General features: G+C 45.2%; 1 protein-coding gene and 1 long non-coding RNA gene across 3 annotated transcripts in view; both read left to right on the top strand.

Annotated features, from left to right (window-relative positions):
* The first annotated feature begins 3,707 nt into the window (after window positions 1-3,707).
* KPNA7 (karyopherin subunit alpha 7) overlaps window positions 3,708-22,877 on the top strand; it is a 30,428-nt gene continuing 11,258 nt past the window's right edge. The window contains exons 1-10 of one of the 2 annotated variants that reach the window (XM_077275359.1): window positions 3,708-3,756; window positions 8,517-8,599; window positions 11,159-11,293; window positions 11,501-11,586; window positions 12,256-12,524; window positions 13,697-13,779; window positions 14,275-14,538; window positions 14,715-14,948; window positions 21,043-21,225; window positions 21,642-21,791. In XM_077275359.1, the coding sequence (XP_077131474.1) occupies window positions 8,534-8,599; window positions 11,159-11,293; window positions 11,501-11,586; window positions 12,256-12,524; window positions 13,697-13,779; window positions 14,275-14,538; window positions 14,715-14,948; window positions 21,043-21,225; window positions 21,642-21,791 (1,470 nt within the window). In that variant the 5' untranslated portion in view covers window positions 3,708-3,756; window positions 8,517-8,533. Of the gene's footprint in view, window positions 3,757-8,516; window positions 8,600-11,158; window positions 11,297-11,500; window positions 11,587-12,255; window positions 12,525-13,696; window positions 13,780-14,274; window positions 14,539-14,714; window positions 14,949-21,042; window positions 21,226-21,641; window positions 21,792-22,877 lie in introns of both variants that reach the window. The other variant, XM_077275358.1, reaches the window with a different exon arrangement.
* LOC143786113 (uncharacterized) lies at window positions 15,808-16,665 on the top strand. Its single transcript, XR_013218241.1, has 2 exons — window positions 15,808-16,431; window positions 16,506-16,665. It is a non-coding gene; the product is annotated as an uncharacterized LOC143786113 (long non-coding RNA).

Genomic DNA, 22,877 nt, shown 5'->3' with positions numbered 1-22,877 from the left:
CACACAGATGACATCTATGTGTGTGTCATTCACGTGCACGTGTGCGGGATGTTTTGCGGCCCGTGCTGACGGTAAAAAACCGACATGTCAGCGTGTTTTGCCCAAGGACACACGGTCCATAGAAACACACTGACGTGCACAGACCCATTCATTTGAATGGGTCTACGTGTGTCAGTATCTCCATTTCTAATAAAAGACTTTATTCTGGCTGTGTCTCTTCTTCCAGTATAACTATAGGATTAGTAATGGATAGGTGTCTTATAGACGTCTCTCCATTACTAAGCCGTGGGCTTGATGTCACTGGACAATACAAAGGTGACATCCACCCCACAAATATGAACCCCACTTGCCATCTTGACAGGGCAAGTGGGAAGATCAAAGCTACGTGCCAGGATTGGCGCATCTAATAGATGTGCCTTTTCTGGGTGGCTGCAGGCTGCTGTTTTTTGGTTGGGGGGGCCAATATTGAAAGCACCTTACCAGCCGGAGCAGGGGGCAGTGATGTGAGTTATGTTCAGCACCCAGCACCAGGGAACATCACAAACAGAACTGCTGATTCCCAGGTACGTGTGATACTGATGTAGCGCACAGGTGGAACATGGTTGCCCCACTTAGTAAACACACTGACACAATATCTCTGGGACTGGTTTTTCCAGTACTGGAAATATCAGGACATGTGAAAGAGCAGTTAGGCTATGTGTCCACGTTCCGGATGTAACAGCGCTTTGGACGCAGCGAATGTTTGCAGCTTCCAAAACGCTGCCTTCTATTGACTGCAGGTAAATCCGCATGTGTTCACTGTGAATTTACTGCATTCAATACATTTCTATTGATGTTATTTCTGTAGCGGACAGAAGCATCTCTGCAAGAGAAATTGCCATGCTGCGGTCTTGAAAGACGTGCCACATGTCAGTTTCTGCGAGTGATCCACAGGTGCACAGAGTCACATAGTGGGCATGGGATTTCTAGAAATCCCATCCACTATGCTGTAACATCTGGCCGCTGCGGGGTGGATGCTGCATAAACACGCAGCGTCAAACCCTCAGCAATTCCTGAATGTGGGTGAGTACCCTGAGGCTACGTGCACACGCTGCGGATTTTGCTGCGGATCCGCAGCGGATTTGACGCTGCGGATCCGCAGCAGTTTTCCATACGGTGTACAGTATAATGTAACCCTATGGAAAACAAAATCCGCAGTGCCCACGATGCGGAAAAATCCGCGCGGATTCTCTGCAGAAAAAAAGAAGGAGCATGTCACTTCTTTCTGCAGATTCCGCTGCGGATTTCAACTTGCACCAATAGGAAAGTGCAGTTGAAAACCCGCAGAGGAATCCGCAGAAGAAACCGCACAAAAATCCGCAGTGAAAACCGCAGTGGTTTTGCACTGCGGATTATGCAAAACCGCTGCAGAAAATTCCGCAGCAAAATCCGCAGCGTGTGCACGTAGCCTTACACGGTCAGTATTCGCTGCGGATTGGACGCTGTGTACAGCCGCAGTGGCCAGATGTTACAGCATAGTGGATGGGATTTTATGAAATGCCATCTCCACTATGTGTGCTGGGACGCCTCCGGCTTCCCTGCGTAACTGGACATGCGGCACTTCTTTCTAGACCGCAGCATGTTTATTTATCTTGCGGAGGCGCTCAGTCTCCGCAAGATAAATATCACCGTCCAATATATAGGAAGCAGTGATTCCGCACGGTTCAATGAACACATGTGGAATCACAGCGCGTACAAAAGCTGTCAGCGCTGGGTCCAAAGCGCTGCCAATCCGGACCATGGACACATACCCTTAGGCTGCTTTCACACATCAGTTTTTTGCCGTCAGGCACAATCCGTTGAATTTTGAAAAAAAGGGATCCAGCAAAAGTTGCCGCCGGATCCGTTTCTCTCATAGACTTGTATTAGCGATGGATTTCCTCACGTTTCATCCTTTTTTCGCCGGATTCGTGGAAAATTGTCGGTCCTGCAGCCGGAGAGAACGCACAGAGGAACGTTTTTGTGTCTGTCTAAAAAACGGACAGCGACGGATCCAACGCCATCCGGCTTTTCCTATAATGGAAGCCTATGGCGACGGATTCTGTTTTTTGAAACCGAGCATGCTCCGATTTTTTCGCTTTTTCCATTCTGGTAACTCTCTCTCTCTCTCTCCTCCCCATAAACAAAGGATCCAATTATCCGGATCATTTAGCCGGATTCGATGAAAAAACGGATCCGTCACATCAGTTTTTCACTATTTGCAACGGATCCGTTGTTTTCAAAATTCGCTGGATTCAGCCTGACAGTAAAAAAAACTGATGTGTGAAAGCAGCTTACTCAGCATAAACTGACCTGTTGTGCAAATTTCAAATCTGCAATATGCCAAGTTCTCCTGTGGTATGCTGAGCTTTCTGTGCAGATAGACTTGCATTAGATGTGGAAAATCCGCAGGTTAAAAATGTAATCCGCATATGACTCACTTTATCAATAAAGTTTTGTCAAAGCCAAATGCCAGAAAAACAAGAGACATAGAGACAAAAAAACGCAGCGGAAAAAAAACGCTCACAAAAACGTAACGAAAAAATGCAAGTAACCTAATTTCCTTAATAAGTGCAGAAAATCTGCAACATCAAACACTCATCAAAACCTCATTTGTGGGAACGTGGTCTGAAAGGGTAAAAAAATTAAACATCTCCTAAAAGTTTTTATATTTAAAACATAAAGGAAAAAAATCACATGATTTGCAGTTATTGGAAAAGATACAAGACTGTATATAGGAAGCACATGAAGGCATTGGGAGAATGCTGTGGGATGTATTGGTATGGCGGAGCCCTGGTATTAGGCTACTTTCACACTAGTCCGTCGGTACGGGCCGTCGCAAACCGTCGGCCCAACGGACAGTGTGTTAATGTAGCACAACGTGGCCAGCAGATGCAGTTTTACAGAGCATCCGCTGCCCATTGTGAGTTCCGGGGAGCAGGGGGCGGAGTTTTGGCCGCACATGCGAGGTCGAAAATGGATGACACAAAAAAAGTTACATGGAACGTTTTTCTGTGCCGATGGTCCGCCAAAACATGACGCATCCGTCGCACGATGGATGCGACGTGTGGCAATCCGTCGCAATGCGTCGCTAATGCACGTCTAAGGAGAATAAACGCATCCTGCGGGCAACTTTGCAGGATGCGGTTTTTCTACAAAATGACGCATTGCGAAGGACGTCACCCGACGCTAGTGTGAAAGTAGCCTAAGGCTACTTTCACACTAGCGTCGGACGACGCACGACGAATTGCGTCGTTGCAATGTACCGACGCTAGCAGTGAATGCACTGCACAACGGGGGCAGCGGATGCTGTTTTTAAACGCATCCGCTGCCCCATTGTGAGGTGCGGGGAGGCGGGGGCGGAGTTCCGGCAAAGACGGGAACGACGCACCAAAAAACGTTACAAGCAACGTTTTTTGGTGGCGACGGTCGCACGACGGTTGCAACGTGTGGCAATGCGTCGCACTGCGTTACTAATGCAAGTCAATGGAGAAAATACGCATCCTGCAAGCACTTTTGCAGGATGAGTTTTTTCTGCAAAACGACGCATAGCGACGTGCAGTGCACGACGCTAGTGTGAAAGTAGCCTTTCAGGCTGTGATGCCGCATTACATAATACAGCTTTTCCCTTCGGCAGCTGATGTGCTTCATGGAGCAATGACCACACCCTGCTGGTTTATAAGGTGGAGGCCCAGGTGCCTGTGTAGAAGGCTTGTGCTGGTGTGCTGTGTAGTGTAGGGTAGGTAAGGTGTGTGGTGGGACTGCAGGCTAGGCCTGGGTGATGAGGGGCAAATATGCCTCAAACTTTGTCATATCTGGATAGCTATGAGATATCTGTATCTATTCTGACTGCACACAATGGCTGAACCATGATGTAAAACAGCTCGGTCTATAAATGAGGTCTCTCTATCTGTATGTTCCATGCTATTTTGTACTCTGGCTGCCTGCTTAGTAAGGGTATGTGTCCACGTTCAGGATTGCTTCAGGATTTTATGCAGGTAAAATCCTGACCAAATCTGCACCTGAGGTCACTGGCAGGTCACCTGCGTTGTCCTTGAGTTTTTTCTGCAATGTAAGGACATGCTGCGTTCTTAAAAGACGCGCCGCATGTGAGTTTTCTTGGGTGTGCCGCATGCGTCTTTTACTGCATAGTGGAGACAGGATTTCATGAAATCCCCTCCACTATGCTGTAACATCTGGACGCTGCGTTTTTTATGTATGCTGCTCAAGGCTGCGTCAAAAATTCAGCGTTTCCTGAACGTGGACACATACCCTAATATACCACACAAAAAGCAGTATGAACAGTCACTGTAAGGGTATGTGTCCACGTTCAGGATTTGGTCAGGATTTTCCATCAGTATTTGTAAGCCAAAACCAGGAGTGGAACAATTGGAGGAAAAGTATAACAGAAACATATGCACCACTTCTGCATTTATCACCCACTCCTGGTTTTAGCTTACAAATACTGATATAAAATCCTGAACGTGGACACATACCCTAAGGGTATGTGTCCACGGTCAGGTTTGCTCCAGGTTTTGGTCAGGATTTTATGCAGGTAAAATCCTGACCAAAAATGCACCTGAGGTCACTGGCAGGTCACCTGCGGTGTTCCTGCGTGTTTTGCTCATTGTAGCAACATGCTGCGTTCTGAAAAAATGTAACGCATGTGTTTTTTAATGCACAGTGGAGACAGGATTTCATTAAATCCCTTCTACTATGCTGTAACATCTGGACGCTGCATTTTTGACGCTGCGGCTCAGCGCTGTGTCAAAAACGCAGCGTTTCCTGAACGTGGACACATACCCTTTATAGATCTTAAATTATTTATTTTTATTTTTTTTGCAGTTATAAACTTTGTGAGAGTATGTATGGTTTTATCATTATGTGAGAAGGGGTTACATACAGGATTATAGGTATCATAGACAAATGTACAATGACATACTGGTACAGAGGGGAGAGGACCCTGTCCTTGTGGACTTACATTCTATTCTGCCCAAACTCTGGGCATCAAACATGAGCTGGGTTGCAGGAGTGTGACCAGGTATCTTTCTATGAAAAACTGCCATTTCTGGGTAAATGGTTAGATCTGTCTGGGAGGAACATGGCTGGAGATGAGATTAGTCTGAGGCTATTCTTAGTGGAAAAACATGTTTTAATTACACTTTTTTTTTTTTTTTTTTTGTGGTTACTGGGTTTCTTCTATTTTTTGCTTTCCTTGTGTAGCTCTGATCCAGGTGATTGACAGGTCTCTCCCAGGCTCTGTTAGGCTGCCTGTGGTTTATTCAGCATGAATCAGATGACCAGTTTCCTTTTAAAGGGAACCTGTCGCTCCTTTTTTTTTTTTTTTCAATTTGAGATAAAAATATGGTTCAATTATGCCTGAGCTCTGCTTTACTGCAGTACCTTTCATATCCCCCGATTCCCTACCTTTGCTTATAAAATACCTTTGCTTATAAAATACCTTTGCTTATAAAATACCTTTGCTTATAAAATACCTTTGCTTATAAAATACCTTTGTAATGTTTTTGTATGTAAATTACCCCAGTCCGATGGGCAGGGCCTATTCGCCGTCTCTCCGCCTGCTCCTCGGTGTGCTTGACATAACGAGATCTGTGAACAGCACAGATCCCGTACAGTTTCTGCACGTGCGCATTGAATTGGCCTGTCTTGCCATGCAAGGGGGCATAGAACGTAATGAAAAATGCAGGCGCATGCGCAATAGTGATTTTATTCTTTGACCACAGTTGGGCAAAGCATACTGTGAAGGCGCGAGAGCCCAATTCAATGCGCACGTGCAGAAACTGTACATAGTTACATAGTTACATAGTTACATAGTTACATAGTTACATAGTTACATAGTTACATAGTTACATAGTTACATAGTTACATAGTTACATAGTTACATAGTTACATAGTTACATAGTTACATAGTTACATAACATGGAAGACTTTAAGTCCATCTAGTTCAACCCATAGCCTAACGTGCCCTAACATGTTGATCCAGGGGAAGGCAAAAAACCCCCATGTGGTAAGAGTAAGCTCCACCATGGGGAAAAAAATTCCTTCCCGACTCCACATACGGCAATCAGACTAGTTCCCTGGATCAACGCCTTATCAAGGAATCTAATATATATACCCTGTAACATTATACTTTTCCAGAAAGGCATCCAGTCCCCTCTTAAATTTAAGTAATGAATCACTCATTACAACATCATACAGCAGAGAGTTCCATAGTCTCACTGCTCTTACAGTAAAGAATCCGCGTCTGTTATTATAATTAAACCTTCTTTCCTCCAGACGTAGAGGATGCCCCCTTGTCCCTGTCTCAGGTCTATGATTAAACAGATTATTAGAAAGGTCTTTGTACTGTCCCCTCATATATTTATACATTAAAATAAGATCACCCCTTAGTCTTCGTTTTTCCAAACTAAACAGCCCCAAGTGTAATAACCTATCTTGGTATTGCAGACCCCCCAGTCCTCTAATAACCTTGGTCGCTCTTCTCTGCACCCGCTCTAGTTCAGCTATGTCTTTCTTATACACCGGAGACCAGAACTGTGCACAGTATTCTAAGTGTGGTCGAACTAGTGACTTGTATAGAGGTAAAATTATGTTCTCCTCATGAGCATCTATGCCTCTTTTAATACATCCCATTATTTTATTTGCCTTTGTAGCAGCTGCCTGACACTGGCCACTGAATGAGTTTGTCATCCACCCATACACCCAGGTCTTTTTCATTGACTGTTTTTGCCCAGAGATTTAGAATTAAGCACATAGTTATACATCTTATTACTTCTACCCAAGTGCATGACCTTACATTTATCCCTATTAAAGCTCATTTGCCATTTATCAGCCCAAGCTTCTAGTTTACATAAATCATCCTGTAATATAAAATTGTCCTCCTCTGTATTGATTACCCTGCAGAGTTTAGTGTCATCTGCAAATATTGAAATTCTACTCTGAATGCCCCCTACAAGGTCATTAATAAATGATAAAAAGAGGGCCCAATACTGACCCCTGTGGTACCCCACTGCTAACCACGACCCAGTCCAAGTGTGCTCCATTAATAACCACCCTTTGTTTCCTATCCCTGAGCCAGCTCTCAATCCACTTACACATATTTTCCCCTATCCCCATTATTCTCATTTTATGTAACAACCTTTTGTGTGGCACCGTATCAAAAGCTTTTGAAAAGTCCATATACACTACATCCACTGGGTTCCCTTGGTCCAGTCCGGAACTTACCTCTTCATAGAAGCTGATCAAATTAGTCTGACATGAATGGTCCCTAGTAAACCCGTGCTGATACTGGGTCATGAGGTTATTCCTCTTCAGATACTCCAGTATAGTATCCCTTAGAATGCCTTCCAGGATTTTACCCACAGTAGAGGTTAAACTTACTGGCCTATAATTTCCGAGTTCAGTTTTTGTCCCCTTTATGAATATTGGCACCACATTTGCAATGCGCCAGTCCTGTGGTACAGACCCTGTTATTATGGACTCTTAAAGATTAAAAATAATGGTTTATCAGTGACTGTACTTAATTCCTGCAGTACTCGGGGGGGTGTATCCCATCCGGGCCCGGAGATTTCTCAATTTTTGTTCTTTTTAAGACGCCGCCGTACTTCCTGCTGGGTTAAGCAGGTAACATTTAATGGGGAATTTTTATCACTAGTCATATTGGCTGCCATGGGATTTTCTTTTGTAAATACTGATTAAAAAAAGTCATTTAGCATACTGGCTTTTTCCTCATCCTCATCCACCATTTCACCCAGACTATTTTTAAGGGGGCCAACACTATCATTTTTTAGTTTCTTACTATTTATGTAGTTAAAGAATATTTTGGGATTATTTTTGCTCTCTGGCAATGAGTCTCTGTCTCAATCTTTGCTGCCTTGATTTGCTTTTTACAGAATTTATTTAATTTTCTATATTTAATGCCTCATCACTACCTACTTCCTTTAATTCTCTAAATGCTTTCTTTTTGTCCCTTATTGCGCCCCTTACAGCTCTATTTAGCCATATTGGTTTCCTCCTATTTCCAGTATGTTTATTCCCATACGGTATATACTGTGCACAGGTCCTATCCAGGATGCTAATAAACAGGATCTGTGTTATACACGGATCTCGTTACGTCAAGAAGCACGCCGAGGAGTGGGGGGAGAGATGGTGAATAGGCCCTGCCCATCGGACCAGGGTAGTTTACATACAAAAATGGAGAGAATACAGAGGTATTTTATAAACAAAGATTGGGAATCGGGGGGGGGGGGGGGGGGAGATATGAAAAGTGCTGATGTGAAGCAGAGCTCAGGCACAATTGAACCATATTTTTATCTCAAATTGAAAAAAAGGGGGATAGGTTCCCTTTAACAATCCAGTATTTCTTCTATAAAGAACTGAGTAATCCCAATGAGAACTCTGCTGTATTACACTGCTGCAGATATCTGCATTAGAATAGTGTCTAATATACATTTTTTTTTTTTTTTTTCCTTCTATAGTACAGGTGACTAATAAGATGCCGCCTACAAATGACTCTGATGATCGTATGAAGAAATTTAAGAACAAGGGTAAAGACACAGTTGTGAGTATGAAGCGATGGCCGGGGGACCACCATGGTGCAGGGAGCCTACTATACACAAGATGAGGTGCAAACAACAGGGTAGATTTATTGGAAGGCAAGGAATGAAGTGAATGAGGAGGATGCAAACAGGGGTATACAATGGCAAAAGACAATTTACAAGAGTTATAAACGATATTTTCCCGTAAAACAGCACGGTGCTCCAACTATTACAGACTCAAAATATGTCTAACCAGCAAATGTAAACAATAACCAAGTGATGATGCTACTCTACGTATAACCTCCCTGGCCTTTACTAAATAGGCCACACGGCTCCCGTGTACTGACTATTGAAGCCTACACTAGGCCTTAACAGGTGCACCAAACGGGAACAAACTCACGGTGATGTTGGAGAATCGGCTCCAGTCCCAAGGGGCCCCCAGCAGTCTAATATGGTGGTACGCACTGCTTTCTGTCAGCTCTGTAAAGCATGGTCTTCTCCTTGCTTCTGGAACCTAGGGATGCTCCTGGAAACTGTAAATCTTTCTCTGTATCTTCCTGGCTCTCTTGCAGCTATGTCAGGACAGTTGTTCTTTCAGCTATCAGCACAAAAAGTCCTCTCTGCTGCAGCCTCAGCTCACACACCCTGCTCCAGCTCCACACCTGCACTCTGCCAGACTAGTTCATCACACCGACTATTGCAGGGGAGAAGCAGAACATTCCATCACGCCAGACAAGGGGGTGCAGCCTCTTAAAGTGACAGCGGGTTCCTTACTGTCCATAACAGCACCACCCTCTTACATGTATACAGCGTCTATCCTCCTGTTACTGTCTGCTGGAGGAACAATTATGTTGGAGTATTATCCATGGAAGGGTTTCTATAGGTTTTTGGCTGTGTAGCCTTTACAGCTGAAACTGCTTCCTCCTCTGACCGAGTGGTCAAAAAAAAATGCCTGTAAGGGTATGTACACACGTCAGGATTTCTTGCATAAATTTTCCTGACGAAATCCGGATATTTCTGCCAGAAATTCGCAGGCGTGGGTTTTTTTTTGTGCCTTTTTTTTTTTTTTTCCTGACACTCCAATTTAATGGGAAATCCGCAAAAATAATGAACATGTTGCTTCTTTTTCCGGAGTGTGTTTTTTTTGTGAAAAAAAACCGCAACATTTGCACAAAAAATGCGGAATGCATTCTAAATAATAGGATGCCTAATGTATGCAGTTTTTTTATGCAGTATTATAGCGTTTTTATTGGGGAAATCCTCAAACAATCCTGACGTGTGCACATACCCTAAAAGCCAAAATGAAAACCCTCCGCTGCTTCTACTTGACATGTAGTAATACGCTTACGAAATTGGTAAAGGCATCAACTGGTTTGACCTTGTTTCTTGCCTGTGCATACATCCCTATTGATGATCATTGTATTCCCCTCTCCCCGATCTAAGGTACAGTAATATCCTGTCCCAGATTATTCAGCGGTGCTTTCATCCTGGCTTTTGATGCTGTGGTTTCTTTGGTATGTCGTGTGCTAAATAAAGCTGCTTTTTCTCCTACTTCCTAGTATTTGGCTTGGACCACTTTACTGATCATTTATGGGTTACATGAGCCTTTGGTGAGTACACCATAAAGATGCATACTCCGCAGGAACTATAATGCTCTTATTTTTGCTCAGTGGAAATATGCGGCATTAGGAACTTAACCCAGAACAGACAAGAGTCTTATACAGTGTGTCCATTACCACCCGCGCGACAATCTGTCTGCTCTCTAAGGTTTGTCAAAATGGTCAGGCTACCACCTTAAACATGGATGCCCAACCCTAGAAACTGGCCTTCTCATGCCACCATTCTGTAGTCCCTATGCCTAATATCTGAAATGGAGTCTGTATCCCAAACTGAGGATAACCTGAGCGCACAGCCCCTGTAAATATTGGTGGTTTTTTCATTCCAATCCACATGTTCTGCAGAAAATTGCATTTAATTAAGGGTTAGGGAGCACCACAGTGCATCATTCCACCACAGGTTTTGCAAGCCTCCTCTCTGAGTGACTGCACTCTCCTACACTCACAGGTTTTTCATGCCTCTTCTTCCCGCTCTGACTGATTGCACTCTATTACAGGGTATTTCCTGAGCAAGCTAGTGCTGTTGATTTTAGCAGAGGCTGAGACACCTACCCCCCCCCCCCTTAAATTGATCAGGGTATTGATAGCATTACTGCTTGGCCTACAGACCACCAGCCATGTGATATTGGACGTGGCAGTCTCTTAACAATGCTGTATATACTCGGAGTATACGCCTTCATGTATGGGTGCCAAACATGGCGTGTCATAGTCCACCCCCAGATCACCCACTGACTACATGCTCATGGATGTACAGGATTGGACAGCATGACCGGTCCTGCCATATGGCTTGTCACCTTGGGAATGTACAGTGGCAGCAGAGCTAGCTGATGGCTCATTAGGTTGGGAGGGTGTATATATGTTTTTGGCTGAAGCCATGATGTCATAGGAATTTTCCAACTAGCCGCTGTTTATTGGTAATGACTCTACATCAACCTGGTAATTTGACAACACGGCGTCTTATTGTAGGAGCTAAGACGCCGAAGAGCTGAAGTCAGTGTGGAACTCAGGAAGGCGAAGAAAGATGAGCAGATCCTTAAGAGACGAAATGTGACTTCATTTCCAGAAGATGGGGACCTCTCTCCTGAACAGAAAAGTCAGCAGGTGGTAGGATCCTCCACTACCTGTAATAATCGCATACGTTGTACTGTATAGGCAAAACGTTTCTCTGCTGCCATAGGGCTCATTCCTGTGAGCATGGGATGGGTCAGTGTGCAAAGTTGACAGCATACTGACCAATGCAAGATAATGTGGTAATTCACATGTGTTCTTACACACACTAATGGGCCTTGGTTGTTTCCCCCACCTTAGATGACACCCCTTTCCTTGGATGAGATAGTTGAAGGAATTCACTCTGGGAACCCAGATCTTGAGCTGAAGTGCACCCAGTCTGCAAGGTAACAGGGCCTGGGCATAGAGGAAGGGGGTGACACTCCATAACCCTTGCACATGGCAGTTCAGTGTAAGGAGACACTTGGTGTGTGACTTGGGTACACCATGTGCTGCTGCTACATCATGGCACAATACAAATGTATAGAGTTGCATTTCATCCCTAGGGCCGGAGTCCCACTAGCTCATGGCATCCGATGTGAGGGCTTCACATGCGATATATGTTAATGATGCCCTGCTGCGAGCGTGAGCTGAGTGTCGGTGCTCTTACAATCCTTTGGCATGAGAGAATCTGAGCCCAAGTGCAGAGGAGACAGAGTAATTTCTCCCTCTCCATTGCTGGTGTCTGCAGGAATCGCAAATGTGAGCTGCCTCAGAGTATACTGGTCTGAGTGCAATACAATTTTTTTTTTTTTTCCCAGATTGCACTAGTCCAATTAATTTGCTCATATGAGCGAGCGCTAAGGGTACTGCATCCGTGTCCACCAACCAAGGCACAAGTCCAAACTCACATTTTTATTTTATTTTTTTAAATTTGATTGTTGCTGTACCCTTGGGTCACAATTGCTTGTATTGTGCTGGGACTTCTATCGAACCTTACTTGCACATGACTTCTCCCAGCCAAAGTCGCTGTATAGCCATGGCCTAATGTTTGACTTCTTTACTTGCTGTTGCAGGAAAATGCTGTCCCGGGAGAGGAATCCTCCACTAAATGACATTATTGAAGCTGGGCTAATCCCAAAGCTGGTGGACTTCTTGGGCTACCATGACAACAGCACGTTGCAGTTTGAAGCTGCTTGGGCCCTTACAAATATTGCTTCTGGCACCTCTGAGCAAACAAAAGCAGTGGTCGATGGAGGAGCAGTTCCTGCTTTCATAGCTCTGATATCCTCACCACACATGCAAATTAGTGAACAGGCAGTCTGGGCTTTAGGAAACATTGCAGGTAAGATGTGGAGAACCAATATCTAACTTCTGTGATTGGACAATGTACTGGCCTAACTTGCCGTATTTTTTGTAAAAGAGAACTGCTATATTCGGCCATGAAGGACAACTAGTGAGATCGCTGCCTATTGGGAAGGTAACCTTACACCTCACCGATACTTATCATTGATTGCTAGTATAGAAGTGTCTATTTGGCTCTGCTTCTCAATGCAATATGTAGAAGTTGTGGTTCAGGATGAAAACTTTTTGTAAAATTCTGCCAAGTCTGTCTGTATTTGGTATTGCAGCTGAGCTCCACTGACGTGACTGGGGATAAGTGTCCATGACCTAGAACCTTTGGGCTGGTATTTCAGTCCTGGAAAACTGTCATGGACTAATTCTGGACAAGAAAATGTTGTAGCTACAGTAGGTCAATGGTAAATGTTAAGAAATAAAACAATTCACAGCACCTCATTGCAAATAAAGGGTTAACTATTACCTACAAGAGGCACACGTCAATTCCAGAGTCCTTCCTGGAAACATTCAAATAAAAAAAATTAAGACAACGCCTCATGCGTTGGTGAAAAATCAGTTCCTTTATTCTACCCTCTATGGCGACGTTTCGATCCACATGATCTTTTTCAAGCACTTGAAAGCACACGATCTTGAAAAAGATCATGTAGATCGAAACGTTGCCATAGAGGGCAGAATAAAGGAACTGCTTCCCCCCCCCCCCCCCCCCAACGCATGAGGCACGGTCTTCAATTATTTTATTTGAATGGTAAAATGCTGACTGCAGCAGATGTGTATACCTGGCCAAATATGACAGTCAATAAGAATGAAAATAAAAAAACTAGCATGGTTGGGTCTTCACTTATGGTCACTAGCATTAGTTGTGACTTGCAACGTGCATATGCTATCCTAATCTTGTTTTGTGCGAGTTGCTGGATATTCACAGCCTGAGGCTGCCGTCACACTAGCAGTATTTGGTCAATATTTCCACTCCTGGTTTTGGCTTACAAATACTGATATAAAATGCTGACCAAATACTGCTAGTGTGACGGCAGCCTAAATGTGAGTTGTGGAGCCCTCTGGGTCCCAGAAATTTATCACTTTATGCCATAAATCACTTTGACTAAAATGGACTCTTATTCTGCAAAGACTTGCTTTACATAACCGTATACTTATCTCTAGGTGATGGCCCACTGTACAGAGATTCATTGATCAAGTGTGATGTGATTCCACCACTTCTGGCATTGGTTACAGCACAGACCCCGGTATGCTGCCCTCTGTTAATCCTTTTTTTACTGGAGGACCTGTTGCAATAATGATGCAGGCTATGGAGATGTAACAGCTGAGGATTGATCCATAACTGTGGGGGAGGGGTGTTTAATGCTTGAGTCCACGGGGTGGTCCTGATTGGTGACTGGCTGTTATCTTTTATGCACACTAGAACAAAGTCCCATTATTTGGGCCACCCACTATGCTCCTAACATCGTGAGCAGGAGTTCTAGACTCCATTTTATACAGGATCCTTAAATATTCCACTCCACCTGCTGTAGAACATAATGCATGGTTAGTGTGCTGGGTTTTGTCTTTAACTATATTTATAGGTTAGACGTTCAAGTCCTAGGATGGTAATATTGTCAGGGCTGGTCATAATTCTGAGATTCTTTGCCTTTATGTCTCTATTTCTAGTACACAACCTCAATTTTAGTTTGATCATGGCAACTGCCTACTAAACACTAACCTAACTGCCCTTAAATCTTTAGGTTGGCTTTCTACGTAACATTACATGGACCCTGTCTAACTTATGTCGCAACAAAAACCCATATCCACCTATGAAGGCTGTTCTTGCAATCCTGCCAACCCTGACTCAGCTCTTGTACCATGAAGACAGGGACATCTTATCAGACGCATGTTGGGCGATGTCCTATCTCACTGATGGTGCCAATGACCGGATTGATGTTGTGGTCCAGACTGGGGCTGTGGACAGACTAATACACTTAATGAATAGTCAAGAGCTCGGCATCTTAGTGAGTAAACTGATTAACCATAATCCATGTATCCATTAATATTTAGATCATAAGAGAAAGTTATCATAGCAAGAGAAGTCCAAGTATAACAGGGTCATTGCTGCATAGACTAAGGGAACATTGAAGTGGCCGATGCATTGTCCTAATTATTATTATTTTTTTTTAATTTTCCTCAGACACCAGCACTACGTACAGTTGGGAACATAGTCACTGGCACAGACAAACAGACCCAGGTGGCTATAGATGCTGGAGTCCTGTCTATTTTGCCTCAGCTCCTGCGGCATCAAAAGTCAAGTGTTCAGAGGGAGGCAGCATGGACGCTTAGTAATATTTCAGCAGGTCCAGCTCCACAAATTCAGCAACTTATTACTTGTGGTCTCCTGCCACCACTGGTGGAGCTTCTTAATAAGGTAAAGATTGGCACAAGTGCTATCCTAGTTTGTGAAAAGCATTAATTCCTCACTTGCTCTAGGAAAATCTAGACTGGTGCATACTGGTATTTAGTCTTGGTAGAAATCATAGTATGGTACTTGCATTTTTATTTTTATAGGGACTCTGTTAGAGATGGGAATCAATGGAAATATCATGCTGCATTATTTCACTGCTATGTGGTGCTCAATTGTACAGAAACTCGTATGCAAATTTGGCTGGTGGGTGCGCTTGAGTTATTCCCCATTAATGTGGTCCTCTGCTACTTGACAGTGGGGAGCTGATGTCTTGCTGCAGAGTCTGTCACTCAAGTAGCAGAAGGCTGTGGTGGTGGGGACGGTTCTCATGCATGCACCTGGAATTTGCATATGAATAAGAAAATTCTGCCCCAAGGGGAACAAAACAGCATAATGGGCGTCTATAGAAATGTTACACTACCCTTCCTGCACGACCTCTGATGGCTTGGGGCAAATGTTACTAACAGATTCTATTAAGTTTATTTCTCTATCCCCATGATGGCACCACGGAGAGAGGGGTCCGCCCCCAGGGACAGGAAACCTACAGGTGAAAAAGGGCGTACCTCTCTCCCACATCAGTTGGTTTCCTGTCCCTGACGGGGAACCTACAGCACGTACCTGAAGGATTCTTCGTGGAGTTCCAGGGGCTGATGCAGTCGACTTTCTAACAGGGGGCGCCCTGTTACGGCTGGATCAAGCGGTTTTTTCCTCTCTTTTTTCTCCCTTTCCTGAAGCACCACCACAGGGGTCGGCGGGCCTCATGGGTGAGTGGAGGAAGGCAGTGAAAGGATCCAGTCTGCCTTCCATGAAGAAAAAAAAAAAAAAAAAAAAGAGAGGGGGGGTAAGGAGCAGGTGACGGCGGTCACCGGAGGACTCTTAATGATAATATGGAGGTAGCGGCGGCTATCTTTCCATAAAAGGCCAAGTAAGACGGGCCAGAGGACACCGGCGTAATTACCGGTAAATCGGTGTGGGCGTCGGTAATAGAGCGCTGGTGCGCTCACCGGCGCCATCATCGCGAAAACGCAGCGCTACTGCGCGCGCGCCGGCGTCCCAGTACATTCATTCCCTCATGTGAAGCTGGCAGAGAACCGGAAGTTGGGCGGGCGCATGCGCAAACAGTCACTTCCGGTTTCGCCGGCACTAATGCATAAAAGCAACGCCAGCACAGGGAAAATGGTGGCAAATTCAAACTCCAAGTGCACCTTACAGTGCGGAGGCCACCATGAGCGAAAGCGAGCAGCAGGTTATGCAGGAAGCCGTCCAGCGATCTCCTGAGCAGGCACAAGTGCAGCGGCGTCTGCACCCACAGCAGCAGCGCAAAGGAAACTCGTCCTCTGTACAGCGCAGCAGCAGCGGACGATCAGAGTCTCAACGCAGTCGGGGGTCTGCAAAAACCACACGGCCGGCGACGATTCCAGCGGATACAGTCACCAGGCCTGAGACGGTATCTCTGATCCACAGGGGGTGAGTGATCTACGTGAAAGTGCTGACTTTAATGTAGGGCTCTTTCTGTTCTAGGGGAGGAAAAGTACAGCCAAAACTAAGCACAGAGAATGTGCCATATGTTCAGACGAGCTGCCTTCCTCCTGGGAGAAGAGACTATGCAGCGTCTGTATAAAAAAGACGATTCAGGAGGAAACCCCATCATTTGCATCCGAATTAAAGTCACTAATAAAAAGCCAGGTGGAAAGTGCCATTAAAGGCATTAAAGCCACAAAGAAAAAACATAAGAAAACACCTGAGTCCCCCGTATCCAGTGCGGACGAGTCAGAGAGTGAACTATCTGACTCGAATAATTCGTCAGATTCTGACACCTCTTCAGTATCCTCTGAGGGGGGGCGCAGTTGCTTCACTATCGAGGAAACAGACACTTTAGTGAAAGCGGTCAGAGCAACAATGGGTCTAGTGGAGGAGCGACCTAAAAAAACAGCGCAGGACATAATGTTCAGCGGTCTGGAACAAAAAAGAAAAAGAGCATTTCCAGTAAATGAGAAAATTCACTCTCTAATTAAAAGAGAGTGGAAAAAACCAGACAAAAAAGCTCTCCTCACCCCCAAAAGAAAATACCCGTTTGATGACCCAGCCTGCTCATCCTGGAGTAAGGCACCAAAATTAGATGTGGCCATAGCAAAGGCCTCAAAAAAGTTTGCCCTACCTTTTGAGGACATGGGTACCTTAAAAGATCCGATGGACAAAAAAGCCGAGGTTTTTCTAAAAAACTCTTGGGAAGCGGCAGGAGGCGGACTTAAACCAGCGGTCGCGGCCACCTGCACAGCTCGCGCGCTAATGGTGTGGCTTGAGCACTTGGATTCCCAATTAAAAGGAAAAGTCTCTAGAGACACGATTCAAAAATCAGTGTCCGTAATGAAAGGTGCAGCAGCCTTTTTGGCGGATGCATCTGTAGACTCAGCCAGACTAGCAGCCAGGGCTGCCGCCTTTTCGAACGCCGCAAGACGTGCCCTGTGGCTAAAATGTTGGCCAGGGGACCTTCAGACAAAGACAAAACTATGTTCAATACCCTGTGAGGGGGAATTCTTGTTCGGCACAACGCTAGATGACATCCTCGAGAAAGCCGAGGACAAGAAAGTCTTTCCCTGGTTTCCCCAACCAATCATACAGACGTTCCTTTCGGAATAAAAAATTTATGTGGAGAAAACCTCCGAAAGGGAACAAAGAAACATGGGAGGAAAAAAGAAATAAAACCAGAGGGTTCCTATTCAACAAACCCACTCCCGACAACAAGAAAACTCAATGAAGGTGTCCCCCAGGTTGGCGGGAGACTAACAGAGTTCCTCCCAGCCTGGGAAAAAATTTCAAGCAGCCCCTGGATACTAGGCATAGTACGAGAAGGGCTCAAGCTAAAGTTCCGCATTCCCCCCAACAACCTCTTCATGGTGACACCACAGAGACAGTCTCAAGAACAGTCGGCTCTTCAGGAAGAGATTCTAGGCCTAGTCCAGAAGGAAGTCCTACAGGAAGTCCCTCACCAGGAAAGAGGCATGGGCTTCTACTCTCCCCTCTTCCTCCGAAAGAAGCCAGATGGATCATACAGGACAATAATAAATCTCAAAAAGTTAAACAGTTTTCTCGAGATCCCACACTTCAAAATGGAGACAATAAAATCTTGCGTAAAAATACTCTTTCCCAGGTGTTTCATGACTGTTCTAGACCTACGAGATGCATACTATCATGTACCGATCCACAAGGATCATCAAAAGTACCTCCGGCTGGCAGTGAATATCCAGGGGGAGGTGAAACATTATCAGTTTCGGGCCCTCCCTTTTGGGTTAGCTATCGCACCCCGGGTATTCACGAAACTAATGTCGGAAGTGATGGCTCATATACGAGAGCAGAATATCCTGATAGTCCCCTACCTGGACGACCTCCTTGTGGCAGGGACATCATTCCATCACTGCAAACAGCAGTTGGATTTGGTTATGACTTCTCTGTCAAGCCTAGGTTGGCTGTTGAACCTTACCAAATCCAAAGTAGTCCCATCACAGGTACAGGAGTACTTGGGGATAGTCCTCGACTCGACCACACAAACGTGTTATCTTCCTCAGGGGAAGATTCAAAAGATGACACAGGCAGCGGTACAGTTGTCATCATCCCCAGTCACCACACTCAGGAAAGCCATGTCCCTGCTGGGCTCCATGACATCCTGTATCCCGGCAGTGCAGTGGGCACAATGCCATTCCCGAGACTTACAATGGGAGACTTTAAGTTCAAGCCTGTGTCTGGGAGGAAATTTAGACGGGCGGTTAAGCATATCACCAACTACGATACACTCCCTACAGTGGTGGGCAGATCCGATAAATCTTACCAAGGGGGTCCCCTGGTCACTACCAACAGAGAAAATCCTAACGACCGATGCAAGCCCCTGGGGGTGGGGTGCTCATATAGACGGTCAGGTGACACAAGGGAACTGGAACAAAAATCAGGAGCTAACCTCATCAAATATGAAAGAACTGCTAGCGGTAAAACTCGCCCTAATACACTTCCAAAACATCATCCGCTCCCACCACGTAAAAGTCTTTTCGGACAATCAGGTAGTGGTAGCATACCTAAACCACCAAGGGGGCACCAGGTCACAAACACTGATGGAAGAAACCCGGTCTATCTTCTACATTGCAGAACACAATCTGAAGTCCCTAACAGCCCTTTACATAAAGGGTTCAGAAAACCAGACCGCAGACTTCCTCAGCAGAACACGCTTGAGACAGGGGGAGTGGGAGCTGAAACAGTCGGTATTCAACCAAATAGTGAAACGTTGGGGAGAGCCAGAAATAGACCTATTTGCGGACTTTCAGAATCGGAAAGTGAGGAAGTTCTGCTCAATCGACCCCCGGGGAGGGCCAGTAGCTCTGGACGCTCTCACAGTCCCCTGGAACTATCGCCTCTCCTACGCGTTCCCTCCAATATCCCTCATTCCCCTAGTCTTGAGGAAAATTCGGGAGGAGGGAGCAACAGTGATAATCATAGCTCCATTCTGGCCTCGCAGGATATGGTTTTCTTGGCTGAGAAAGATGTCCTTAGACAGTCCGTGGGTTCTACCAGACACGCAAAATCTGTTATCCCAGGGCCCAGTGTGTCACCCCAATGTGAAAAGCCTACATATGACAGCCTGGCTTTTGAAAGGAAGCTATTAAGCAGCAAAGGGTTTTCATCCAACCTGGTGTCCACATTACTACAGAGTAGGAAACCCGTAACCACCAAAATATACGGCAAAGTGTGGAAAAAATTCATGTCTGTATCAGGGGTTGACCCAGGGGGGGAAATCCCAATAGATAAGATTCTCGAATTCCTGCAAAAGGGTTTGGAAAAAGGGCTAGCTACGAGTACTCTAAAAGTTCAGGTAGCAGCCTTGGGAGCACTATATAATTATGATCTAGCCAGAAACCGATGGATCGTGAGATTCATCAAAGCCTCGGGTAGATTAAAACCGGTTCCTTTGCATAATGCCCCTCCATGGGATCTAAACCTTGTTCTAAATGCACTAACCAAATCTCCTTTTGAGCCCTTGGCAGACGCACCCCTAAAGATTCTATCTTTAAAAACAACACTCTTAGTGGCCCTAACCTCAGCCCGTCGCGTTAGTGACATACAAGCATTGTCCGCGGGCCCTCCCTTCACTCAAATTCTTGAGGACAGAGTCATTCTAAAAATGGACCCGGCTTACCTCCCAAAAGTCGCGTCTCAATTTCACAGGACACAAGAGGTCTCCCTGCCCTCATTCTGTCCCAACCCCAAGAATGAGGGAGAAAAAACACTACATACCCTTGATGTTAGGAGGTGCCTACTCCAATACTTGTCAGCCACTAGAGAGTGCAGGAAGGATAGGGCTCTGTTTGTCTGCTTCCAGGGTCCACGGAAGGGACAGAAAGCGTCAAAAGCTACGCTAGCGAGGTGGATAAGAGATGCCATCGCCCTATCCTACTCTTCCAGCGGGACGGCCATCCCGGAGAATATAAAAGCGCACTCGACCAGAGCAGTGGCATCATCCTGGGCGGAAAGAGCGGGCGCTTCAATACAACAGATATGTAGAGCGGCCACTTGGTCTTCCCAGTCTACATTTTTCAGACACTACCGCTTAGACTTGACCTCCTCTGATCTCACCTTTGGTCGAAGGGTTCTAGAGGCAGTGGTCCCTCCCTAAAAAATTACAATCTATGTAAATCTCTCCGTGGTGCCATCATGGGGATAGAGAAAATCGTAGTTACTTACCGATAACGGTATTTCTCTGATCCCATGATGGCACCCGTATATTCCCTCCCTTTTCACACACAGGTGTGCACACTATAATGTATAGTTAGTTACCTTTAGTCACGGTGCCTCTGTTAAGTAAAAAATTGTTAAGTTTAATTTGTGTAAATATCAAATTGCAGCTGAAGTTCTGTATAAGGCTCTGTTAACCAACTGATGTGGGAGAGAGGTACGCCCTTTTTCACCTGTAGGTTTCCTGTCCCTGGGGGCGGACCCCTCTCTCCGTGGTGCCATCATGGGATCAGAGAAATACCGTTATCGGTAAGTAACTACGATTTTTCCTTCCCCCTAGGGTGACTTTAAAGCCCAGAAGGAGGCAGTGTGGGCAATCACAAACTACACTAGCGGGGGAACTGTGGAGCAGGTAGTACAACTGGTTCATAGTGGGGTGTTGGAACCACTTCTCAACTTACTAACCATTAAGGACAGCAAAACAATCCTGGTAATCTTGGATGCAATCTCCAACATATTTCTGGTAAGTTTTTTTAAAATCTGAATTGATATGGGTGTCAGGCCAGGGTTATCAACATGTGTGCAGAAAAATCACTGCTTATGCCATAAACTACAGCAGCCCATGACTGACTGGCACATAGCAGATGAAAGTTGGGCCGAGTTCTTGAAGAGGTGCACGCTTCCTAATTGTCACATTTTAATCAAGCAATGATTCATTACCAAGACATTGGATAGGTAAATGGTGTGCCAAAACTGCAAATTTTGCACAAAATGCATGGTAAATGCTATTGGACTTCCCCCCCCCCCCCCTTCTACTTCTCTATGGCCTAACCACTGTAACTCTAAAATTCATAATAAAGATGACATGTCTATAAAGTTGCAAAGTCCCATACATTCAGGATCCCTTGAGAATGATTAAACATATATACTTTTTTGCAGGCTGCTGAGAAACTGAGTGAGTTGGACAAACTATGCCTAGTTGTAGAAGAGTTGGGAGGACTGGAGAAGATAGAAGCTCTACAGAAACATGACAACCACATGGTTTATCATGCTGCTTTAGCACTTATAGAGAAATACTTCTCAGGCGAGGTATGGTTCTTGTATATTTTGCAGAATACCAAACTGCAAGATGAGCATGACAAAAGCAGTCATGTGAGCTTAATTTAACACTGCTTCTGAAGACACCCCCCCCCCCAAATCCCGTTTTAACCCAATCAAATAATCACACCGTAAACTAATCAAATTTGCCACATCAGCCTTTTATTAACAAACATTATAAAAACAATGACCTCCTAAAGGGGTAGTCCTCAAAGCCTAAAACTTATAAAACAGGTCTGAGGAGCCCACCTTGGCTAAGGTCTTAATCTTGCCCATAGCCATTATGCACCAGCTTGGAGGAATCTGTTAACTAACCTGGCCAATGAACTTGGCCACGGGCCCTCTAATCCCTTATCTGGGATTATTTAAACGCCCATCACCACTTAATTCCACCTAGGGAGGGGTCTAGAACCTCAGGAGATTCCCCCTTGTCAGAAGTATAAATATTTTGCAGCCATCAAACATTTGTGCCTTATTGTGTCAAACACCATGTCTATACTAATGGTGCTTAAAAGAATCCTATCCATCAAAACTGTCCTTCACCCGATTCTATCTCCACATGACAAACCATCACTGCACCATTCCTTGCCATAAAATGAGACGCTGCCCTGTTCACTTCTAGTCTCTTTATTAACACCTTCAACTGACAGAGTGCCCCAAACCTTCCTAGGAATGATCAGACCAGATTGCGAGAACCTTTGGGAACCTTGCACATGGCTTCATCAAATGAAACTTGATGCCTCTTATCAATTCACTAAAAGTCTTCTACATAAATCATTGCCCCTCCCCTAATGAATTGCCAATACATCTGGGATCCAGTCCAGTGCGGCCGCCTCGTCATAAAGGATGCAGGGGTTCCCAGCAGGCAGACAACTTGTGCCTGGAAGGTGTAGGAAGATGGCCACCACTCTGGAAGTGAAGTGGGGCTTCCAAGTTCCCGGCAGGCACATGCGCAGCTGAGGTGCTCCCCAGGTGACGTATTGCCGGGCGGCAGGTTCAAATGTAGAGGAGTGTGGGCTTGCTTGGTTGCATGCATCCCCCTGGGAATCATGGAGGACAGCGACCAGCAGTAGCAAC

Source organism: Ranitomeya variabilis, chromosome 7 (assembly GCF_051348905.1).
Source record: "Ranitomeya variabilis isolate aRanVar5 chromosome 7, aRanVar5.hap1, whole genome shotgun sequence".
NCBI lineage: Eukaryota > Metazoa > Chordata > Amphibia > Anura > Dendrobatidae > Ranitomeya > Ranitomeya variabilis.
The sequence above is the reverse complement of the archived record's forward strand: the minus strand, read 5'-3'. Positions and strand labels throughout refer to the sequence as shown.